The 18,810-nt window shown below is 40.3% G+C and overlaps 3 protein-coding genes across 3 annotated transcripts; 2 read left to right on the top strand and 1 right to left on the bottom strand.

Annotated features, from left to right (window-relative positions):
* The first annotated feature begins 659 nt into the window (after positions 1-659).
* On the top strand, positions 660-2,743 carry LOC100562767 (olfactory receptor 5V1). The gene has a single exon (XM_008116467.3). The coding sequence runs from the start codon at positions 666-668 to the stop codon at positions 1,596-1,598; it is 933 nt and encodes a 310-aa protein (XP_008114674.1). The 5' UTR covers positions 660-665; the 3' UTR covers positions 1,599-2,743.
* Positions 2,744-4,628: 1,885 nt separating this feature from the next.
* LOC100553327 (olfactory receptor 10A4-like) lies at positions 4,629-6,286 on the bottom strand. Its single transcript, XM_003224536.2, has one exon. The coding sequence runs from the start codon at positions 5,565-5,567 to the stop codon at positions 4,629-4,631; it is 939 nt and encodes a 312-aa protein (XP_003224584.1). The 5' UTR covers positions 5,568-6,286.
* Positions 6,287-14,986: 8,700 nt separating this feature from the next.
* Positions 14,987-16,810, top strand: LOC100553523 (olfactory receptor 5B21). Its single transcript, XM_003224537.3, has one exon. It carries the CDS (start codon positions 15,869-15,871, stop codon positions 16,808-16,810), a length of 942 nt encoding a protein of 313 aa, XP_003224585.1. The 5' UTR covers positions 14,987-15,868.
* The last annotated feature ends 2,000 nt before the right edge of the window (positions 16,811-18,810 follow it).

The following is an 18,810-nucleotide window of genomic DNA, read 5'->3' as shown; positions in this document are numbered from 1 at the left end:
ATTTCAAATGGCTCATATCTATCTCTCTATCTCTCTATGTATCATCTATCACATGAATTCTGGCAAGACACAGGGTCAATATGCTGTGTACTTGCTCAGCCTTTATGTTACCACTCATAGATGAAATTGTGGTATTCACAGTCAAGAGTGTGTACAAGAACATGTGAGTATATATGACATGTGAATTTTAGAGATAGAATGCTTGTACCTGTCAAAGTTTATCCATTTTGATAGTAATTTTTTAAGCTGCTTGTATTTTAATATAAATATTTACCAACAATTTGTTTAAGAAGGAGCAGGTTGATATATGGAAGAATTGGGCTCCATAAGTTAATGAAGGTGGTTACATTAATATACTGAAAATACATTAAGCATACAACTGATATATATACAATGATAATTTTTCCTTAAAATGTCACATGAATAATTGCATTTCTTTCTGTGTAATATATCACCTGCTTAACTTACATGACTTCATGTAATTGTGTACTAGAAAACAGGAAAGGGAACAGGCTTCACTGTTTCGAACTGGACTTAAACTGGTTAAATGATGAAGGGAAAGAATATAATAGCACTCTTAAGACTTTCAAACTTTACTTATAGCAATGTAGCACTTCACCATTTTATTCATTTTGCAGGCACAGCAAGTAGATGAGCTTTCTAAAATGCTCAATGACACATTACTGACTGAATTCCTCATCTTAGGTTTCTCCAGTCTTCAGAAATTGCAGCTGCTGCTATTTTTCATCTTTCTTGTTATGTATACCTGTACTCTGGTGGGGAACATCTGCATCATTACCATTGCCTGTCTGGATCCTCAGCTTCAAACACCCATGTACTTTTTCTTAGGGAATCTCTCATTTCTAGATATCTGTTACACCACTACCAATGTCCCACAGATGCTGGTGCACCTTGTGTCAGAGGAGAAAAGCATCACATACACTGGGTGTATAGTACAGCTCTATTTCTTTATCTCATTTGTGGGTACTGAATGCGTCCTGTTGGCTGCAATGGCCTATGATCGCTTTGTAGCTATATGCCATCCTCTGAAGTATGCAACCATCATGAGGAAAGTTCTTTGTCTCCAGTTGGTTGGTGCTTGCTGGGCAAGTGGCTTTCTCAACTCTATTGTACATACGTACATGACTTTCCGACTCCCATTCTGTGGGTCCAATCAGCTCAACTACTTCTTTTGTGATATCCCACCCCTGCTACTGCTTTCCTGTGGAGACACCTTCCTTAACGAGATAATTCTGCTCGTTGTGGGAGTTTTCATAGGATGGGTTCCTTTTGTCTGCATAGTCCTCTCATATGTCTACATCATCTCTACCATTCTGAAGGTACGCTCAAGTGAAAGGAGACTCAAAGCATTCTCCACCTGCACTTCACATCTGACCATTGTTCTCTTGTTTTATGGAAGTGCCATCTTCAACTATGTCCGACCAATATCGACCTATTCAATGGAAAAGGATAGGCTCATTTCTGTCCTTTACAGCATTGTTACCCCCATGCTAAACCCCTTGATATACACCTTGAGAAACAAAGACATGAAGGTTGCTCTGAAAAAAATATTTCTGATGAAATTGTATTCAAAATGAAAGCGAGGCTATGTTTTGTCATTTTCTTTACTATTTATTTGCCTATTTGAGGTTCACATCATTTTCAGACTTGATTCCAGAATAGAATCATCTGAACAAATTTATCATTAGTCGTTATTAAATTAAGATCCACTGATTACAATGTTGGATTTATTCTCAATATAATTAAAGTTGGCGTTAACTTCTATCTCACAGAGTTCAATACAAGCACCATTGAAAACTGAAAGCAGGAATGAAAAAGCATAGCATTTTGTTCAAAATTAACTTCAATTAAAAAGTAAACACATCTTTGCCCCCCTCCCCCTTCCCGGTTCTCTATGTGTGTTTGGTTCTGTGTACATTTGGTATAGTAAGTTACTCATATTTTCATGAAAAGGGTGTGATTTGTTTATTAAATGATTTCATATTTGAACCATAGATGGCAAGTCTCAAAACTCTTAAGAGCAGTGGTTCTCAACCTGGGGTTCCCAGATGCTTTTGGCCTACAACTCCCAGAAATTTCAGCCAGTTTACCAGCTGTTAGGATTTCTGGGAGTTGAAGGCCAAAAACATCTGGGGATCCCAGGTTGAGAACCCCTGCTTAAGAGAGAAGTGGTGTGATTCACTCACAGTTTTAGGTTACCTCTCCTTTAAGATGTTCAGAGCAGGATAAGTTCTTCCTCCCCTTACTTATCCTCAATATACTTATTTTGATAGCCCCAACTGATTATTGAATAGGCCAACTGAATTCTAAATATTATTATTGAACAATGAAGTTAGTTTTGGCTTGGGATTATTGGGAATGGCTGGGAAAATATTTTCCTCTTTTTATTAAGAAATCTCAAAAATGTCTTATAGAGTTTGGGTTTTATTATGTCTGGATGTATTATAAGGTAGAGTGTAGAGATTCTACCTATTATTGTTGTTGGGTATGATTATTTTGTCTTATAATATGATAAATATCCATTTTTCAACCTTTAGTGCTAGTTTCTGGGGCAAGATGACAAGCAGACCGACATTCAAACCACTATGGCACACTGACTCAATTAAAGTATATAATTTACAATCAATGGGATGAGCTAATAAGACTGTTATTTTGAATTCATTTCACTAAATAGTCCTCTATTTTAGCCCTTTTATTTGTTTTTTGTTTAGCAAAAGCTTATTGTTGTTCTCTGATTAATGTACAAATATAGTAATAACAGTTCAAAATCAAAAACTGAATGAACTTAATATTATAACCATTATAACTTTATTGTTATGGCATATGAGAATGCTCCTGTTTTACTGTGGTAACCACAATAACTTTTTCCAGTTTATTAATTCTGTATTATAAAGTTTTTTCCCCTCAAGCAATTATTTTTAAGACAGTTGGACAAAAATGTCATGTCCCATTGGGAGCCAAGATAGACTGAAGGCCCTTCTACACAGAGATATAACCCAGAATATCAAGGCAGAAAATCCCACAATAATGTTTTTAACTGGGTTACTTGAGTCCACACTACCATATATTCCAGTTCAAAGCAGAAAATGTGGGATTTTATTCAGCTTTGTGGAAGGGGCCTAAGAAGGCATAAGTAATGATGCGTATGATATTTCTTTCTCCCGATCTCCACTGTAGAATTAATGCAGTTTGGCATCACTTTAACTGCCAAGGCATAATACTATGGAATCATGGGAAATAAAGTTTTACAAGGTGTTAGCCCCCTTTGGCAAGTAATGCTTGTGCCTCCCCAAATTACATCCCAAGATAAAGGGGAGGGGCAAATGATGCCCTTCCATTACAGCAGATGGGCATTCTGTGCATGATGATCTAGGTCTGAAAGAGAAGAAAAGAGCTATCTTTGCAGGAAATCTTATAGCATTAGACAGGATTAGGAACTAAGGTCTATGTACAAGGTTCTTGGAAGAATGGAATTAAGTAATTATATGTTTTTAAGCTTATATAATGTGTTTTTATTAATTATTGTTAATTCTTTAAATGTATTGTTGATTTTTATTGATTTTGTTGGGGAACTGAATTTTGCCAGTTGTTGTAAGCCGCCTTGAGTCCCCTCGGGTGAGAAAGGCGGGTTAAAAATGTCATAAATAAATAAATAAATAAATAAATAAACCTATGGTTTCCAGACTGTAACACCATATATTCTAGTCAGCATAGGGGCTGGTGACAGACTGTAAGGGTTGCACTTGAAAATATGTTCTGCTTGCTTACACCATGAATTACCCTAGAAGTCTAATGAAGACAGAGATATGCTAGAGCATAGTTAAAATTTATGACACCTTTATTTTCACTGAATTTCTCAAAATCCTGCTTGTTGGAGTCCTCAGAATCATTGCAAGCTGTGACACTGTTGTTTTCTTCCTGTTTGGAAATGTGTGAAAATGTGCCTATTTTGTATATCAGTGTATATCAACAAAACATTTTGGCTTATAGACTACATCTTGGTCTTCTTACTTTTTTTCAAGATACCCATGATTTAATGCACTGCCGCCACCCCCCGACAGTTGTTGAAAAGTTGTGATATAGCCTTGAGAACCAGTTGATGTTTTGAATTACAATCCCATCATCCATTCCACATTTTTCTCCTGGCCATCAAGTGGCCATAGGGTGATCCAGCCTGCCTGTTATATTACTGATAATTCTAAGTGATTTCTTGTTGTAGCTGTTCATTTGGTACAGAAATAAAATATCTTGAAATTGTTACACTCATATCTTCCTTGTAGACTTCCTGTTTTGCTTATGTTTATTAGATATCAGTAACTAACTACCAAAAGGTCCCAGGTTCAAATCCCGGGAGCAGAATGAGTGCCCACTGTTAGCCCCAGTTCCTGCCAACCTAGCAGTTTGAAAACATGCAAATGTGAGTAGATCAATAGGTACCGCTCTGGCGGGAAGGTAACGACACTCAATGTAGTCATGCCGGCCACATGACCTTGGAGGTGTCTACAGACAACGCCGGCTCTTCGGCTTAGAAATGGAGATGAGCACCAACCCCCAGAGTCGGTCACAACTGGACTTAACATCAGGGGAAAACCTTTAACTTTACCTAACTAACGACAATGTATTCTCCTTCTGATAAATCTGCCCACAGCTCTTTTTATCTCCTTGTTACGTACACTATAAATCAAGGGGTTTAGTAAGGGGGTGAAGACCACATAGGAGAGAGAAAGCAAATGTTGGTTCCCTAGACCATAATTTGATTGAGGATGAAAATGTGTCAGACTTGCAGACCCAAAAAACAGTGTCACAACAATAATGTGTGATGAACAAGTGGAGAAAGCTTTCCGTCTCCTTTCCACTGAAGTCATTCCCAAAATGGTGCTGATAATACGAATGTAGGAGACCAGGATCAATAGGAAGGGGAAGATAAAAAGTATAAAGCTTTCTATGAGGGCGAATGTCTCAAACCAGGAAGTGTCTTCACAGGCTAACTGTAGAATTGGTGGAGTATCACAGAAAAAATGATAAATTGCATTGGATTTGCAAAATGGGAAGCTGAGCAACCATGTGCTCTGTACAGTTGCAATGGGAATTACTGAAGCCCAGACAGTTGCCACCAGCAGTAGACAGGATTTCCTGTTCATTTTGGCCACATAATGAAGAGGGTTGCATATGGCAAGAAAACGGTCATATGCCATGACAATTAATATGAAGCACTGCATTGATCCAAAGAAGAAGACAAAATATGTCTGAGCCCTGCATCCTGATAAAGAAATGACCTTGTTTTCAGAGAGAAGATTCACAAGCAGCTTGGGGATTATAGTCGAAGTCAAGCCAACTTCTGCAAAAGAAAGATTTTGGAGGAAGAAATGCATGGGACTGTGCAAAGTGCTGTCCACAATTATTGTCAAAATTGTGATTAAATTTACTACCACTGTTGTCATATAAACAAGAAGAAACACCATGAAAAGAAGGATTTGAAGGTCACCTAGGTTTGAAAATGCCAAAAGAATGAACTCATTGACATTGGTCTCATTGTTCCATGTCATGATTTCAAATCTTAAATTCGATGTTACAATTACAGTCAATGAATCAATGCACAGACTGACTCCACCAATAATTCCAGATTCTCTTAGGAGCAAAATCCATTCTTCATGTTTGCTGTTGCTGCCTCAGTTGAGTGCAGAAAGTGTTTGTGTCATTGTCGAAGAAATTTTTTGTTTTTGTCTCTGCTTAGAATGATTTTGATCCACCCACTTCGAAATATCATCTTCAACATCTGTTATCATGAAAGGTTAAGCAGAAATATAAGAGTTAAAACATCTGGAAAATAAAATGTTTAAGCCTAAATGCTTGATTAAATATAACAATGGAAGGATATATCATCTTGCCTGAGATGTAAAGATAAAAAACCTGAGCAGTTTCTAAATTCATTTTGATACAATGTATTTATTTATTCATATATTTAATATGCTGCTTACCTCCCAGAGTGGGAGCCAAGGTGGCATCCAAAATTAATATTAAAAATATTTATTACCCAATCTAAAAACAGTTACTATCATATCACAATACATTTTAAAACTAATTGAAACATATACAAGTTAAAAGATATATAAAACATGCCCAATAAAAAGCCACCACGGCATACATATTAAAATTTGGCTAAATGTTTTCATCTGCCAGCAAAAAGAAAAACAAGTATGGAGCCTATGGAAGAATGTCCCAGAGGGTGAAAGCAGTCACTGAGAAGGTTCATTGTCATGTCCTCAACAACCAGCTTATCATATTAGCCAAGCAAAGCATCCCATTTCACCTGGCTTCACCGTCAAAATGCAGCGCAGTTGGGGTGAATCTATCACCCCATGCACTGCTCCCTTGCAGCAAACATTTCCCCCATCAAACTGGGGAAGAGTCACCCAGAGTCACCTCTAGCTGGAGTGGAACATTGTAAAATGCTAGCATAGTTAAAGGTGTTGACGTCACAAATGAGCCTGTGGTAGTGGTGGAGCCAAGATAATACTTTCCACTGTAGGTCTCAAGGTTCTGGCAGGTTGGCATAGGGAGATATGGTCTTTCAGATAGCTTCGACCTAAATTGTATAAGACTTTATAGATCATGATCAACACTTTGAACTGTGCCCAGAAACAAACCAGGAGCCAATGTTCTGTTAGCAGGGGAATTATATGATTATATTGAAACTAGCTGTGCCCGGCCACGCGTTGCTGTGGCGTTGTCTGGTGGTGTTGGTGAGAAATTGTTGAGGTAGTGGTGGTATTGAATGTCTGTTGTATGGTTGTCTTTATATTTAGTATGCACACTGAAGTGGATTATATGGCAGTGTGGAGTCAAGATAATCCAGTTCAAAGCAGATAATATAAGATTCTAAATGGGTTATATAGCTGTGTGGAAGGGACTTGAGTCTACACTGCCATATAATCCAGTTCAAATCTGATAATATGTGGAAGAGGCCTAAGTGAGGCCTAACTGTGCCTGTCCCCTGGGCTGAGGAGGTTGCTAGGAGACCAAGTGGGCGGAGCTTAGCCTTCAAACTGGCAGCAATTGGATAAAAACTATTATTCCTCTCCCTGTAATTAGGACTTTATTTTTCTTTTCTTTTTGTTGTTTCAACCTAGAGCCGTGAATGATGGGTTGTGTTGTCAAGTTTCGAGGTTGGGGGGCCTGTAGTTTTGTTGTTTTGTCCGCTGCCCTGATGCCATCACTCTTTTATATATATAGATGATAGATTTAATCATGTCCATGTTCCCCAAATATAAATGTTTGGAAGATAACACATTATTTGAAGCACCAGGAGTGTGGGCACAACCATTCTAATTCAAGCATTTCCTTGGGATCATTTCAATTACATTTTCGCCACACTATATGGGAGAGGAACTCATTTTTTCAGACTGCATTCATATGTAATTTAAATCTACCAGAAGGAGGAAGAGGAGAAGGAAGAGAAAGCATCTGAGACTGAAGAAAAATCTGTAGGTCTGCAGAAATCTTAGAAGCATAGAAGCATAGAGTTAGAAGCTATCATAAGGGTCATCCAGTTTAACTCCCTACCATGCAGGAATATCCAATCAAAGCACTCATGACAAATTGGAATCCAAATTTTCTTTAAAAACCTTCAGAGGATGAGACTCCACCATGCTCTGAGACAGCATATTCTACTGTCAAATAGCTCAGACCATCAGGAGGTCCTTCTTATTAGTAAGTTTGAATCCATTAATCTGTGTCCTAGTCTCTAAAGAAAAAGCTTCCTCCACCTTCAGTATGTACAGCATTATACATGGCATAGAGTCAATGCCTCATATCCATATGAACATATTAAAGCATCCATAAATTAAATAATTTATTTATTAATTCATTAAATCATTTATTCATCTATAAATTAAAGCATCATTAACATACTCAGCTCCCTAAGTTGCTCTTTATAGGGCCTGGAGCTGGTGTGAAGAATGTGCATATTCAGTGATGATGAAATGCTTAGTTACTGTTAGGAAAAGGCAATGGTAGTTTAAAGGTGTAGAATGTGGTGTTACAGGGGAAGGTCAGGCTAGCTGGCACCTTAAGCAGGATCAATCTGGTCTATTTCTTTACTGTTATGGGAGTGTACTCAGAGCTGTTGGGAAAGGGTAATGAATAGTTTAAAGGTGGAATGTGGTGTTATTGGGGAAGGGCAGGCTAACTGGCAACTTAAGCAGGATCAATCTGGTCTATTTCCTTACTGTTCTCAGAGTTTACTCAGAGCTATGTTGAAAAACCTGAAAAATTTGCTGTCTTCTTGAGAACCTGCCTATTAAACTGTTTATCATAATTTTCACTTTATCTAGAGAACAAACCCAGGCAAACTCATGTTCACATGGGTTATCAAAACACAATAAAACACCTTTTTTCCAACTAGTGATTTGCTGGGGATAAAAAAAAATAATTATGGAAATATGGATGATTTTTGAATGCATTAGTGGCACTATGGAAACTGAAAGTCATTGACATATTTCCTGTTATAGTAGATTTACTGAGCTGTTAAAAAACTTGATCTCGCAGCATTGGTAAAAATATTATTTTAAAATCTTTGATAGGCAAATGTTTGTTCTCATTTATTTTAATGATTTAAACTGTTCTTAAAGCAAGTTAGCATTTTGTACCTATTTCAGTAATGACACCATATCCACATATATCCCAATTACAGTAGAGTCTCACTTATCCAAGCCTCGCTTATCCAAGGTTCTGGATAATCCAAGCCACTTTTGTAGTCAATGTTTTCAATATATCATGATATTTTGGTGCTAAATTCGTAAATACAGTAATTACAACATAACATTACTGCGTATTGAACTACTTTTTCTGTCAAATTTGTTGTATAACATGATGTTTTGGTGCTTAATTTGTAAAATCATAACCCAATTTGATGTTTAATAGGCTTTTCCTTAATCCCTCCTTATTATCCAAGATATTCGCTTATCCAAGCTTCTGTCAGCCCATTTAGCTTGGATAAGTGAGACTCTACTGTAGTTCCTTTCCTTTTCATAAATGGAGCCAACCTATTTTTTCAACGCAACACACAGTTCTCCATTATTGAGGAAAATAGTATCTAATCTTTTCATTACTTCCCATCAAACTGATACATTTGTGAATGTGGACATATTTTCCCTTTCCTTGGAATTGCAATTCCTCCTCCTCATAATTTTGATCCTATAGTATGATATATGCATCCATCTCCAATATAGGAATAGACATGATGAGATTAGTTTTGCCATAATCCCATTTTCCATTGCTATGTTATGGATGAAGACTGAAATCACAGTTGCAGAAGTAAATTACTGAATATATATTCATGCATAAATCTAGAAATTTTAGTCAAAATTAACCAAAAAAAACTTCATTGAATTGTCTACAGATCAATGTGACTGAGTTCAGTATTTTACCTCTTATCCAAAAAGTAATCAACGGTTTAGTCTATCACAGGAGAACCCAAAAGAAGTACCGACCTGCTCTGCTCTTTTTACCGTGATGCCACTTCTGATCTTTTTTGCACTTCGTATTAATTAATGAATGATTTTTGTTTTTCTGATTGAGTTCTTCTCTTGTATAAAGATTAAAATTTCAGAATCCTTACCTCAGTAATTGGCAATAGCTTCACAGTAATACCTGATAAAAAAAATTACCAATCTCTACTGTCTAAAGCTCTCTATTTTTAACTTCTGGTTCTGATGAGAAAAATGCTAAAGATCCCTCTTGGAGGTTAATTAGCATAAGGTAATTAGGAAGGCTATGGTAGACACATATGGATTAGAAGAAGAAAGTACTACAATCCACATCGGACCAGTAGAATCTTGTGCCATAATTATGACTACTAATTGGGAGTTTCCATTGGAGAACTCATTGTCTCCTCTTCCAAGGAGACCAAAGTCTTATACACTATGCATTCTGATGAGGTCATTCTAAAATGCAAGTGAGATGCTGTTGTGAATTGCTACAGTAGATGTATCCAGATAATATGTTCCCCACATATGTTACCTCTGCCAAGATTACTGAAGCAGAATAAGTAGGGACACAAAGAGTAGATAACTTGATTGTGGTATATATTGCTTAAGGAAGCCTTTGAACCTAAACTTAGGATTGTCAAATAATGATAATAATAATAATAATAATAATAATAATAATAATAATAATAATAATTTTATTTTTATAACCCGCCACCATCTCCCCAGAGGGACTCGGGGCGGCTCACAAATATAAAACCAGCATACAGAGTAACAAATACCAAAAAACACACAGATAAGATTAGAAGGCATAAAATAAAATCACAGTCATTATAAAATACATGATAAACACAGCAATAAAATCATACAATGGACTGGGCAAAGTGCACTGAGTGAAACGTATAAACATGAAGGACGTTAAGGTGCTATGAGATCATGGGGAGAACCTTAAACTGGGGTGAACCCTGTGGCTATGTCGAGGAGATTAACCAACAGGTACAACTGGTCAGAAGTAACCGTTAGTACAAGGGTTTCGCGTATAGTGGGCGGTACTTACTCAAAGGCCTGTTTGAAGAGCCAGGTTTTCAGGCTCTTCCTGAACACTTCCAAGGTGGCAGCTTGCCTAATTTCCCTGGGGAGCGTGTTCCAGAGCTGGGGGGCTGCCATGGAGAAGGCCCTCTCCCTCGTCCCCACCAACTGCGCTTGTGACGGAGGCGGAAGCGAGAGGAGGGCCTCCCCCGATGAATGAAAGGATCATGCAGGTTCATAGGGGGAGATGCGGTCAGAAAGGTAAGTGGGTCCCAAACCATTCAGGGCTTTGCAGGTCAACACCTGCACCTTGAATTGGGTCCGGAAAATAAACGGCAGCCAGAGGAGCTCCTTAAACAGGGGAGTAGATCGCTCCCTGTAATTCGCTCCTGTTAGGAACCTGGCTGCCGCCCGCTGAACTAGTTGGAGTTTCCGGGTTGTTTTCAAAGGCAGCCCCACGTAGAGTGTGTTGCAATAATCCAACCTAGAGGTAACTAAGGCATGGACCACCGTAGCTAGATCAGACTTCACGAGGTATGGTCGCAGCTGGCGCACAAGTTTTAGTTGTGCAAAGGCCCTCCCGGCCACCGCCGACACCTGAGCATCAAGCGTCAACGCTGAGTCCAGGAGGACCCCCAAGCTGCGGACCTGCGCCTTCAGGGGGAGTGCGACCCTGTCAAGCACATGTTGCCACCCAATACCCCAATCAGACGTACGACTGACCTGGAGGATCTCTGTCTTGTCGGGATTGAGCTTCAGCTTATTCACCCTCATCCAGCCCATCACAGCGACCAAGCACTGGTCCAGTACCCGAGGGGCTTCCTTGGAGTTTGGTGGAAAAGAGTAGTAGAGTTGGGTGTCATCTGCGTAGAGATGGCACCGAACTCCAAAACTCCGGATGACCTCTCCCAGCGGTTTCATGTAGATGTTGAAAAGCATGGGGGAGAGAATAGAACCTTGCGGGACCCCACAAGTCAATGGCCAGGGGTCCGAGCAGGTGTCCCCCAGCTTCACTGACTGGAATCGGCCCTCCAGGAAGGACTGGAGCCACTGCAGAGCAGTACCCCCAAGGCCCATCCCGGAGTGCCGTCCCAGAAGGATACCATGGTCAATGGTATCGAAAGCCGCTGAGATGTCCAAGAGAACCAGTAGGGTCACACTCCCCCATCCAGTTCCCTGCGGAGGTCATCCACCAAGGCGACCAATGCGGTACTGTGCCCAGGTCTAAAGCCGGATTGTGATGGATCCAGAAAATCAGTGTCATCCAAGAACCCCTGGAGCTGAGAAGCCACCACTCGCTCCAGGACCTTGCCCAAAAAAGGAAGATTCAAGATTGGTCTGTAATTATTTAGGATGGTTGAATCAAGGGAGGCTTTCTTCAAAATTGGCCTCACTATAGCCTGTTTTAGGGCAGATGGAAATTTGCCTTGAACCAATGAGGCATTTATTATGCTCACAAACCAATCTCCCAATCCTCCTCTGGCCAATTTTATAAACCAAGAAGGGCAAGGATCCATGGCACAAGTGGTCGCCCTCACAACTCCAAGGATCTTGTCCACATCATCCAGGTGAACGGGCTGAAACGAATCCCACAAATATGGACAGACAGGTGCCTCGGTTACCTCCTTTGGCATTGCAACAAAACTAGCGTCCAAGTCGAAGCGAATCTGAGCAACTGTCTGCAAAGTCGTGCGCGAACTCGCTGCATCGAGTTGCCGAGTCTTCGGGTGCCTCCCCACCTTCAGGAGGGTGAAAAAGCTCCCCGACGACCCGAAACAACTCAGATGGTCTGTTAGTTGCAGACGCTATGCGGGCAGTTGTGAAGATCTTCCTGGCTGCCCGCAAAGCCGCGGAGTAGGCCCTAATAGCGGCTCTAGCCCGTGCTCGGTCAGCAATGCTACAAATTTTCCTCCAGTAGCACTCTAGTCCCCTCCTCGAGCGCTTCATCACTGCCAGCTCCTCCGTGAACCAGGGAGCCGAAGTGACTCTGCGCAACAAGAAGGGGACGTTTGGGAGCGATCGTGTCAATTGCCCTAGACATCTCGCTATTATAGCGATCTACCAAGGCATCGACAAGATCATCAGCACCCAAGACAGGAGAATCCCCAAGAGATGTCAGGAATCCATTAGGATCCATCAGTCTCCTGGGGCGGACCATCTTAATGGGTCCCCCACCCCTGCAGAGGTTTTTTGGGGACACGGTAAGTCTTAGACAATGATGAAAAATTCTCAACAATGATGAAAAATTCAGTTTACAAATAAAAATAAGACTCACCATTTTTTCGGACTCGGAGCAAAATTTAATCAAAACAACAGAAAAAAATTAACAACTTAGAATGGGCTTAATTTGTATACTTGACGTTAGAATGAACTTTAAAATAATTGTTACATTTTTGATATTGGAAAATAAAATGCTTTTGATTATAAAATATCAGTGTGCATCTCAGTTATTTAGTGTGATGATAACCTATTCTGGGGAGTTTTTTATTATGAGGCCAACCCAGAGTGTTGATATTTCCTGGGATGATACTTACTGCGAATCCCTGGACTGCTGTGGAGGTAGGAAGGAGGCCTGACCACCAGCCCCAGCTTGCTACAGAGGTGGGAAAGAGTCCTGACCACCCAGTGACTTTGAACCCTTTTTGATGACACTGGTCAGCCACTCTTACCATCTTTCTCCCATTCACATTATAGTGATGGTCATTAGGTGCAAAATAGCTTGTGGCTGGAATGATATCAGCCAAGGTGTTGGAGCAAAGCAGGAGATGGGGGTGGGTGGAACCACCTGCTCCCTTCCCTCTCCCTTCTCAGATTGCCCTTGTGCCCCAACCAACATTATTCCAAGTGATGAGTGATGGTCATCAGTCATTTTGTGCATAATGACCAGCTACCGCTATGATAAGAACAGAAGTGGATGGTAAGTGTTATTTCATTTTCCCAAGCCACCAGAGTCCAGGGAATATGGCATGGCCATGTGAACAATTGTAGGTGGTTCAGTCTTGGAAGTGGCTGAAGTGTTTACATGGGCCTGAAGTCGCAGTTTGCTTCAGAGCAACCCACATTTTTATTAATGCAGTTCAAGGCTTATGTAAGCAGCTTTAGCCCATATTAACACAAATCAACTCCAGATATCACGGAACTGGAAAGTGACTCAGACGTCTCTTCAAACGTAATCTCCATTGAATTCAGTGGGACCTCCTTGACTTGTGAACATTAGATTGCAGCCAGATCCATATTTATTCCACTGACAGCAGCCTAGAAGATTATGGAGAGAGCTGGATGTAGTGTTTCTTTGGACTATGTCAGCAGCTTTTGATACCAATAATTATGACATGGGATTTAGAGGTACAGTTTTGCAGTGACTCCATTTTTAAAAAATATCTGGGCCACCCAGCATATTTCAATAATATAATAATGGGCTGGATGAAGCCCAGTTTTTGTTGTGTTGAAAAGAACACCAATAACAGAAAGTTCTCATAAAGTCCCCATGTGTCCTAAAAATTGAAATATATGTTTAAAAGGTCAAAAGGAGGTGGGAAAAAACACTACGTAGTTAGATTCTATTGGCATTAGATATTGTATTACACACTTAGAATCTGATCAATACAAGAGCACTTTCACATTTCAGATATGTTTGCTTGTTAACTTTTCTAATGTTTATGATGTTCTTAAATGTTTATTTATCCTGCTGTGCATTTTTTCCTTTAAACCAATGTACTTTGAGAATCTTATTTTGCACCAACACATTGGATAGGGAGTACCAATGCACATTGGTAGAGCCTGATGTGCATTAGAACATTGCCAAGGGCTGCTACAGAGATGGGCCGAAACTAACAAAATGAAGTTCAACAGGGACAAATCCAAGATACTTCACTTTGGCAGAAAAAATGAAATGCAAAGATACAGAATGGGGGATGATGCCTGGCTCGACAGCAGTATGTGTGAAAAAGACCTTGGAGTCCTCGTGGACAACAAGTTAAACATGAGCCTACAATGTGATGCGGCTGCTAAAAAAGCCAACGAGATTCTGGCCTGCATAAATAGGGGTATAGCATCTAGATCCAGGGAAGTCTTGCTCCCCCTCTATTCTGCCTTGGTCAGACCACACCTGGAATACTGTGTCCAATTCTGGGCACCGCAGTTGAAGGGAGATATTGACAAGCTGGAAGGTGTCCAGAGGAGGGCGACTAAAATGATCAAGGGTCTGGAGAACAAGCCCTATGAGGAGCGGCTTAAAGAGTTGGGCATGTTTAGCCTGCAGAAGAGAAAGCTGAGAGGAGACATGATAGCCATGTACAAATATGTGAGGGAGCGAGCTTGTTTGCTGCCGCCCTGCAGACTAGGACGTGGAACAATGGCTTTAAACTACAGGAAAGGAGATTCCACCTGAACATCAGGAAAAACTTCCTCACTATGAGAGCTGTTCGGCAGTGGAACTCTCTCCCCCAGACTGTGGTGGAGGCTCCTTCTTTGGAGGCTTTTAAGCAGAGGCTGGATGGCCATCTGTTGGGGGTGCTTTGAATGAGATTTTCCTGCTTCTTGCAGGGGGTTGGACTGGATGGGCCGTGAGGTCTCTTCCAACTCTACGATTCTATGATTCTATGATTCTATGAGTGCAATGGAGGATTTTGGATGATCTCCTTCTCTTCCTTCCTCTGCCTCATCTGTCTCTTCCTCTTTTTCTTCTTCTTCTTTAATTTATTCCCCATGTTTTCACCAATATTGAGACTCAAGGCAGTTTACAAAATATTAAGATCTATACAAAATAAAATATATGCAAATGACATCAGTAAAACGATACAATGAATACAATTAATTATCTAGAGAATTAATACCACATGAAAAGAAGCAGAAAACCAACCAAAGCATTCATTAGTCCATATCTCCTGATAGGTCTTTTTTCCCTTAATGAAATAAACCCTAGAGAGACATTGGCATATTTAATAAGGCATGCAGTAGGAAACGCACAAATACAATATATCACACAAAACTATACCCACAAAGAAGTGAGAAGAAGAATACTGCACAACTTGTTTCCTGAGGCAAGACAAAAAAAAATTTCTTCCGTGCAGCAGAGGTATTTGCCATATTGTTTAGTTGGCGTTTGGTGTATATGATATATGATTTTTGTAGCACAATTCTAACCTAAAGTGTAGATGTAGAAAGTAGAAGGGAAGATAATGAGGGTATAACATTGTAGGTTCTTTTGTATTTATCTACAAAGTAATAGAACCACGGTGATGAGTAAAATCCTTGATCCATTAACAACATTTCTGTATTACATTATTGGCTTTCTTTTTTTCAGTATGATGTTTGTATGCCACTAAAACACAATGCAAAGAAATCAGAGTGACATCACTGAGTTTATTCTTCAGGGTTTGGGGGAGCTACATTCTCTGAAGACCTTCCTGTTCCTTCTGTTTTTCACCATCTACATTTCAACACTGACTGCCAACATGCTTACCATTCTTCTGATAATGGCTGAACAGCACCTTCACACACCCATGTACTACTTTCTGGTGAATTTGTCTTGTTTGGAAATCTTATACAGCTCATCCTTCCTGCCAAAGCTGCTGACCAGTTTGGTGACAGGAGACAAAACCATCTCTGTCAAAGGATGCATTGCACAGTTTTATTTCTTCTCTTTCCTGGGAGCAACAGAGTGTTATCTTCTTTCTGTAATGTCTTATGATCGCTTCTTAGCAATATGTAGACCTCTTCATTATACAACCATAATGAATGGCAAGTTCTGTATCCAGTTAGCTGGTGGCTCTTGGATAAATAGTATTTTGTTTACCTCCTTATATTTGCCTTTGGTATTAGAGGGACTGCACTATTGTAATCCCAGTGAAATCGATCACTTCTACTGTGATGCATCTGAGCTGGGAACACTTTCCTGTAGTCACATCAAAATCTTGCCATTTGTCACTGTGACCCTGGGTTTTATATTCAGTTTTCCTCCTTTTCTTTTTACCATAATCTCCTACGTATATATAATTTCTGCCATTCTGAGAATCCCATCTATCACTGGGCGGCAAAAGGCTTTTTCAACCTGCTCTTCTCACTTGATTGTGGTTTCTATTTTCTATGGTGCAATTGTTGTTGTATATTGTATACCAAAAATGGAAAGAACAAAAACTATGAGAAAAATATTTTCTTTCTTCTACACAGTCCTGCCTCCCATAGCCAACCCCCTCATATATAGTTTGAGAAACAAGGATGTCAAGGAAGCTCTAAGAAAGGTTGTTGGGAAGATTGTGAAAGGCCATTCCTAATTTTTGAGTTTTAAAATCTGATGGTCTCTTTCATGTTATAAAAAATAACTGTGTGACTAAGGACATAACAGTGAACACTATTCAGTCCAAGCTAATTGTGAGGTTAAATAGAATTAATGTCACTGATAGAGGCCCCATCTATAGTGCCATATAATGTATTTTGAAACTGTATCATATGAGTTTACACTGACCATATATAGAAGGTTCAATTGAAGAGTGTAGCAGTGTAGATGGGGGTCAAAATTACAAACATGTGCAATTAGAATAGTTCTAAGGCAGTGGTTCTCAACCTGTGGGTCCCCAGGTGTTTTGGGCTACAACTCCCCAAAATCCCAACCAATTTACCAGCTGTTACTATTTCTTGGAGTTGACGGCCAAAATATCTGGGAACCCACAGGTTGAGAACTACTGCTCTAAGGCAGCTATGCATAATTAAGACAATTGGGTCCAATTGGGCCTACTATCGGGCAAGCAGTACAGGATTCTCCCATCAATGGTGGAAACATGGGATAGTGGTAGCTCCCAGGCTCTGCAGCTCTTTCTATAGATACTGGATTGGTTTCCTTTCACCATGAAATTATCAGACAGTAACTACCTAATTTCTGAGCATAACAATTTAGAAATGGCTAATAAGGTCTTTAAAAATGTTCTGCACTAATTGCTGTCTTTTTCATTTGATATCTTTTCAATTGTTCCTAATTATATTGATAATTGAATAATATTTTAATAATAATTTCATGTTTTCAGGGTTGTTGTATGTTTTCCAGGCTGTATGGCCATGTTCCAGAAGTATTCTCTCCTGACATTTCACCCACATCTATGGCAGGCATCCTCAGAGGTTGTGAGGTATGGCGAAACTAAGCAAGGAGGTTTATATATATCTGTGGAAAGTCCAGGGTGAGAGAACTCTTTGTCAGTTGGAGGCCAGTGTGAATGTTGTAGTTAATCACCTTAATTAGCAGTGAAAAGCTTCATGTCCTGGCTTTTCCTGCCTGGGGGCTTCCTTTGTTCAGAGTCATTAGCTGCCCTTGGTTCCCATGTCTAGAACTTCTCTGTTTTCAGAGTATTGCTTCTTATTTACTGTTCTGATTTTTGAGTTTTGTAATACTGGTCACCAGATTTTGTTCATTTTCATGGTTTCTTTCTTTCTGTTGAAGTTGTCCACATGCTTGTGAATTTCATGTTTTCTTACATATGTTTTTATCTTTTAATTTGTTCACTACTCAATTCTGAATGATACACAGAATATTTTTGTCTTGTGTGAGCAAGACCTAAGTCTTCTCTTGCTGGAGGGTCGATCCCAGATAGTGTCATTGGGGGACACCTGCTCGACCCCACAACCATTGTCTTGTGGGGTCCCGCAGGGGTCAGTACTGTCCCCCATGTTGTTCAACATATACATGAAGCTGCTGGTAGAGATCATCCAGAGTTTCAGGGTGTGGTGTCATCTGTATGCAGATGATGTCCAGCTCTGTCACTCCTTCCCACCTGTCACTAAGGAGGCTGTTCAGGTCCTGAATCGATGTCTGGCTGCTGTGTCGGACTGGATGAGGGTGAACAAATTGAAATTGAATCCAGACAAGACAGAGGTCCTCCTGGTCAGTCGCAGGGCCGAACAGGGTATAGGGTTACAGCCTGTGTTGGACGGGGTCACACTCCCCCTGAAGATACAGGTTTGCAGTTTGGGTGTTCTCCTGGACTCATCGCTGAGCTGGAACCCCAAGTTTTAGCAGTGGCCAGGGGAGCATTTGCACAACTTAGACTTGTGCACCAGCTGTGCCCATACCTTGGGAAGTCAGACTTGGCCACGGTGGTCCACGCTCTGGTTACATCCCGTTTGGATTACTGCAACATGCTCTACGTGGGTCTGCCTTTGAAGACGGCCTGGAAGCAACCAGACTCATAACAGGAGCGGGATACAGGGAGCCCACTACTCCCTTGTTGAGCCAGCTCCACTGGCTGCCGATATGCTACCGGGCCCAATTCAAAGTGCTGGTCTT

The sequence above is a fragment of the Anolis carolinensis genome, chromosome 6 (assembly GCF_035594765.1).
Source record: "Anolis carolinensis isolate JA03-04 chromosome 6, rAnoCar3.1.pri, whole genome shotgun sequence".
NCBI classification, from domain to species: domain Eukaryota; kingdom Metazoa; phylum Chordata; class Lepidosauria; order Squamata; family Dactyloidae; genus Anolis; species Anolis carolinensis.
Note: the sequence above shows the minus strand (reverse complement) of the source record. Positions and strands in the feature narration are given on the sequence as shown.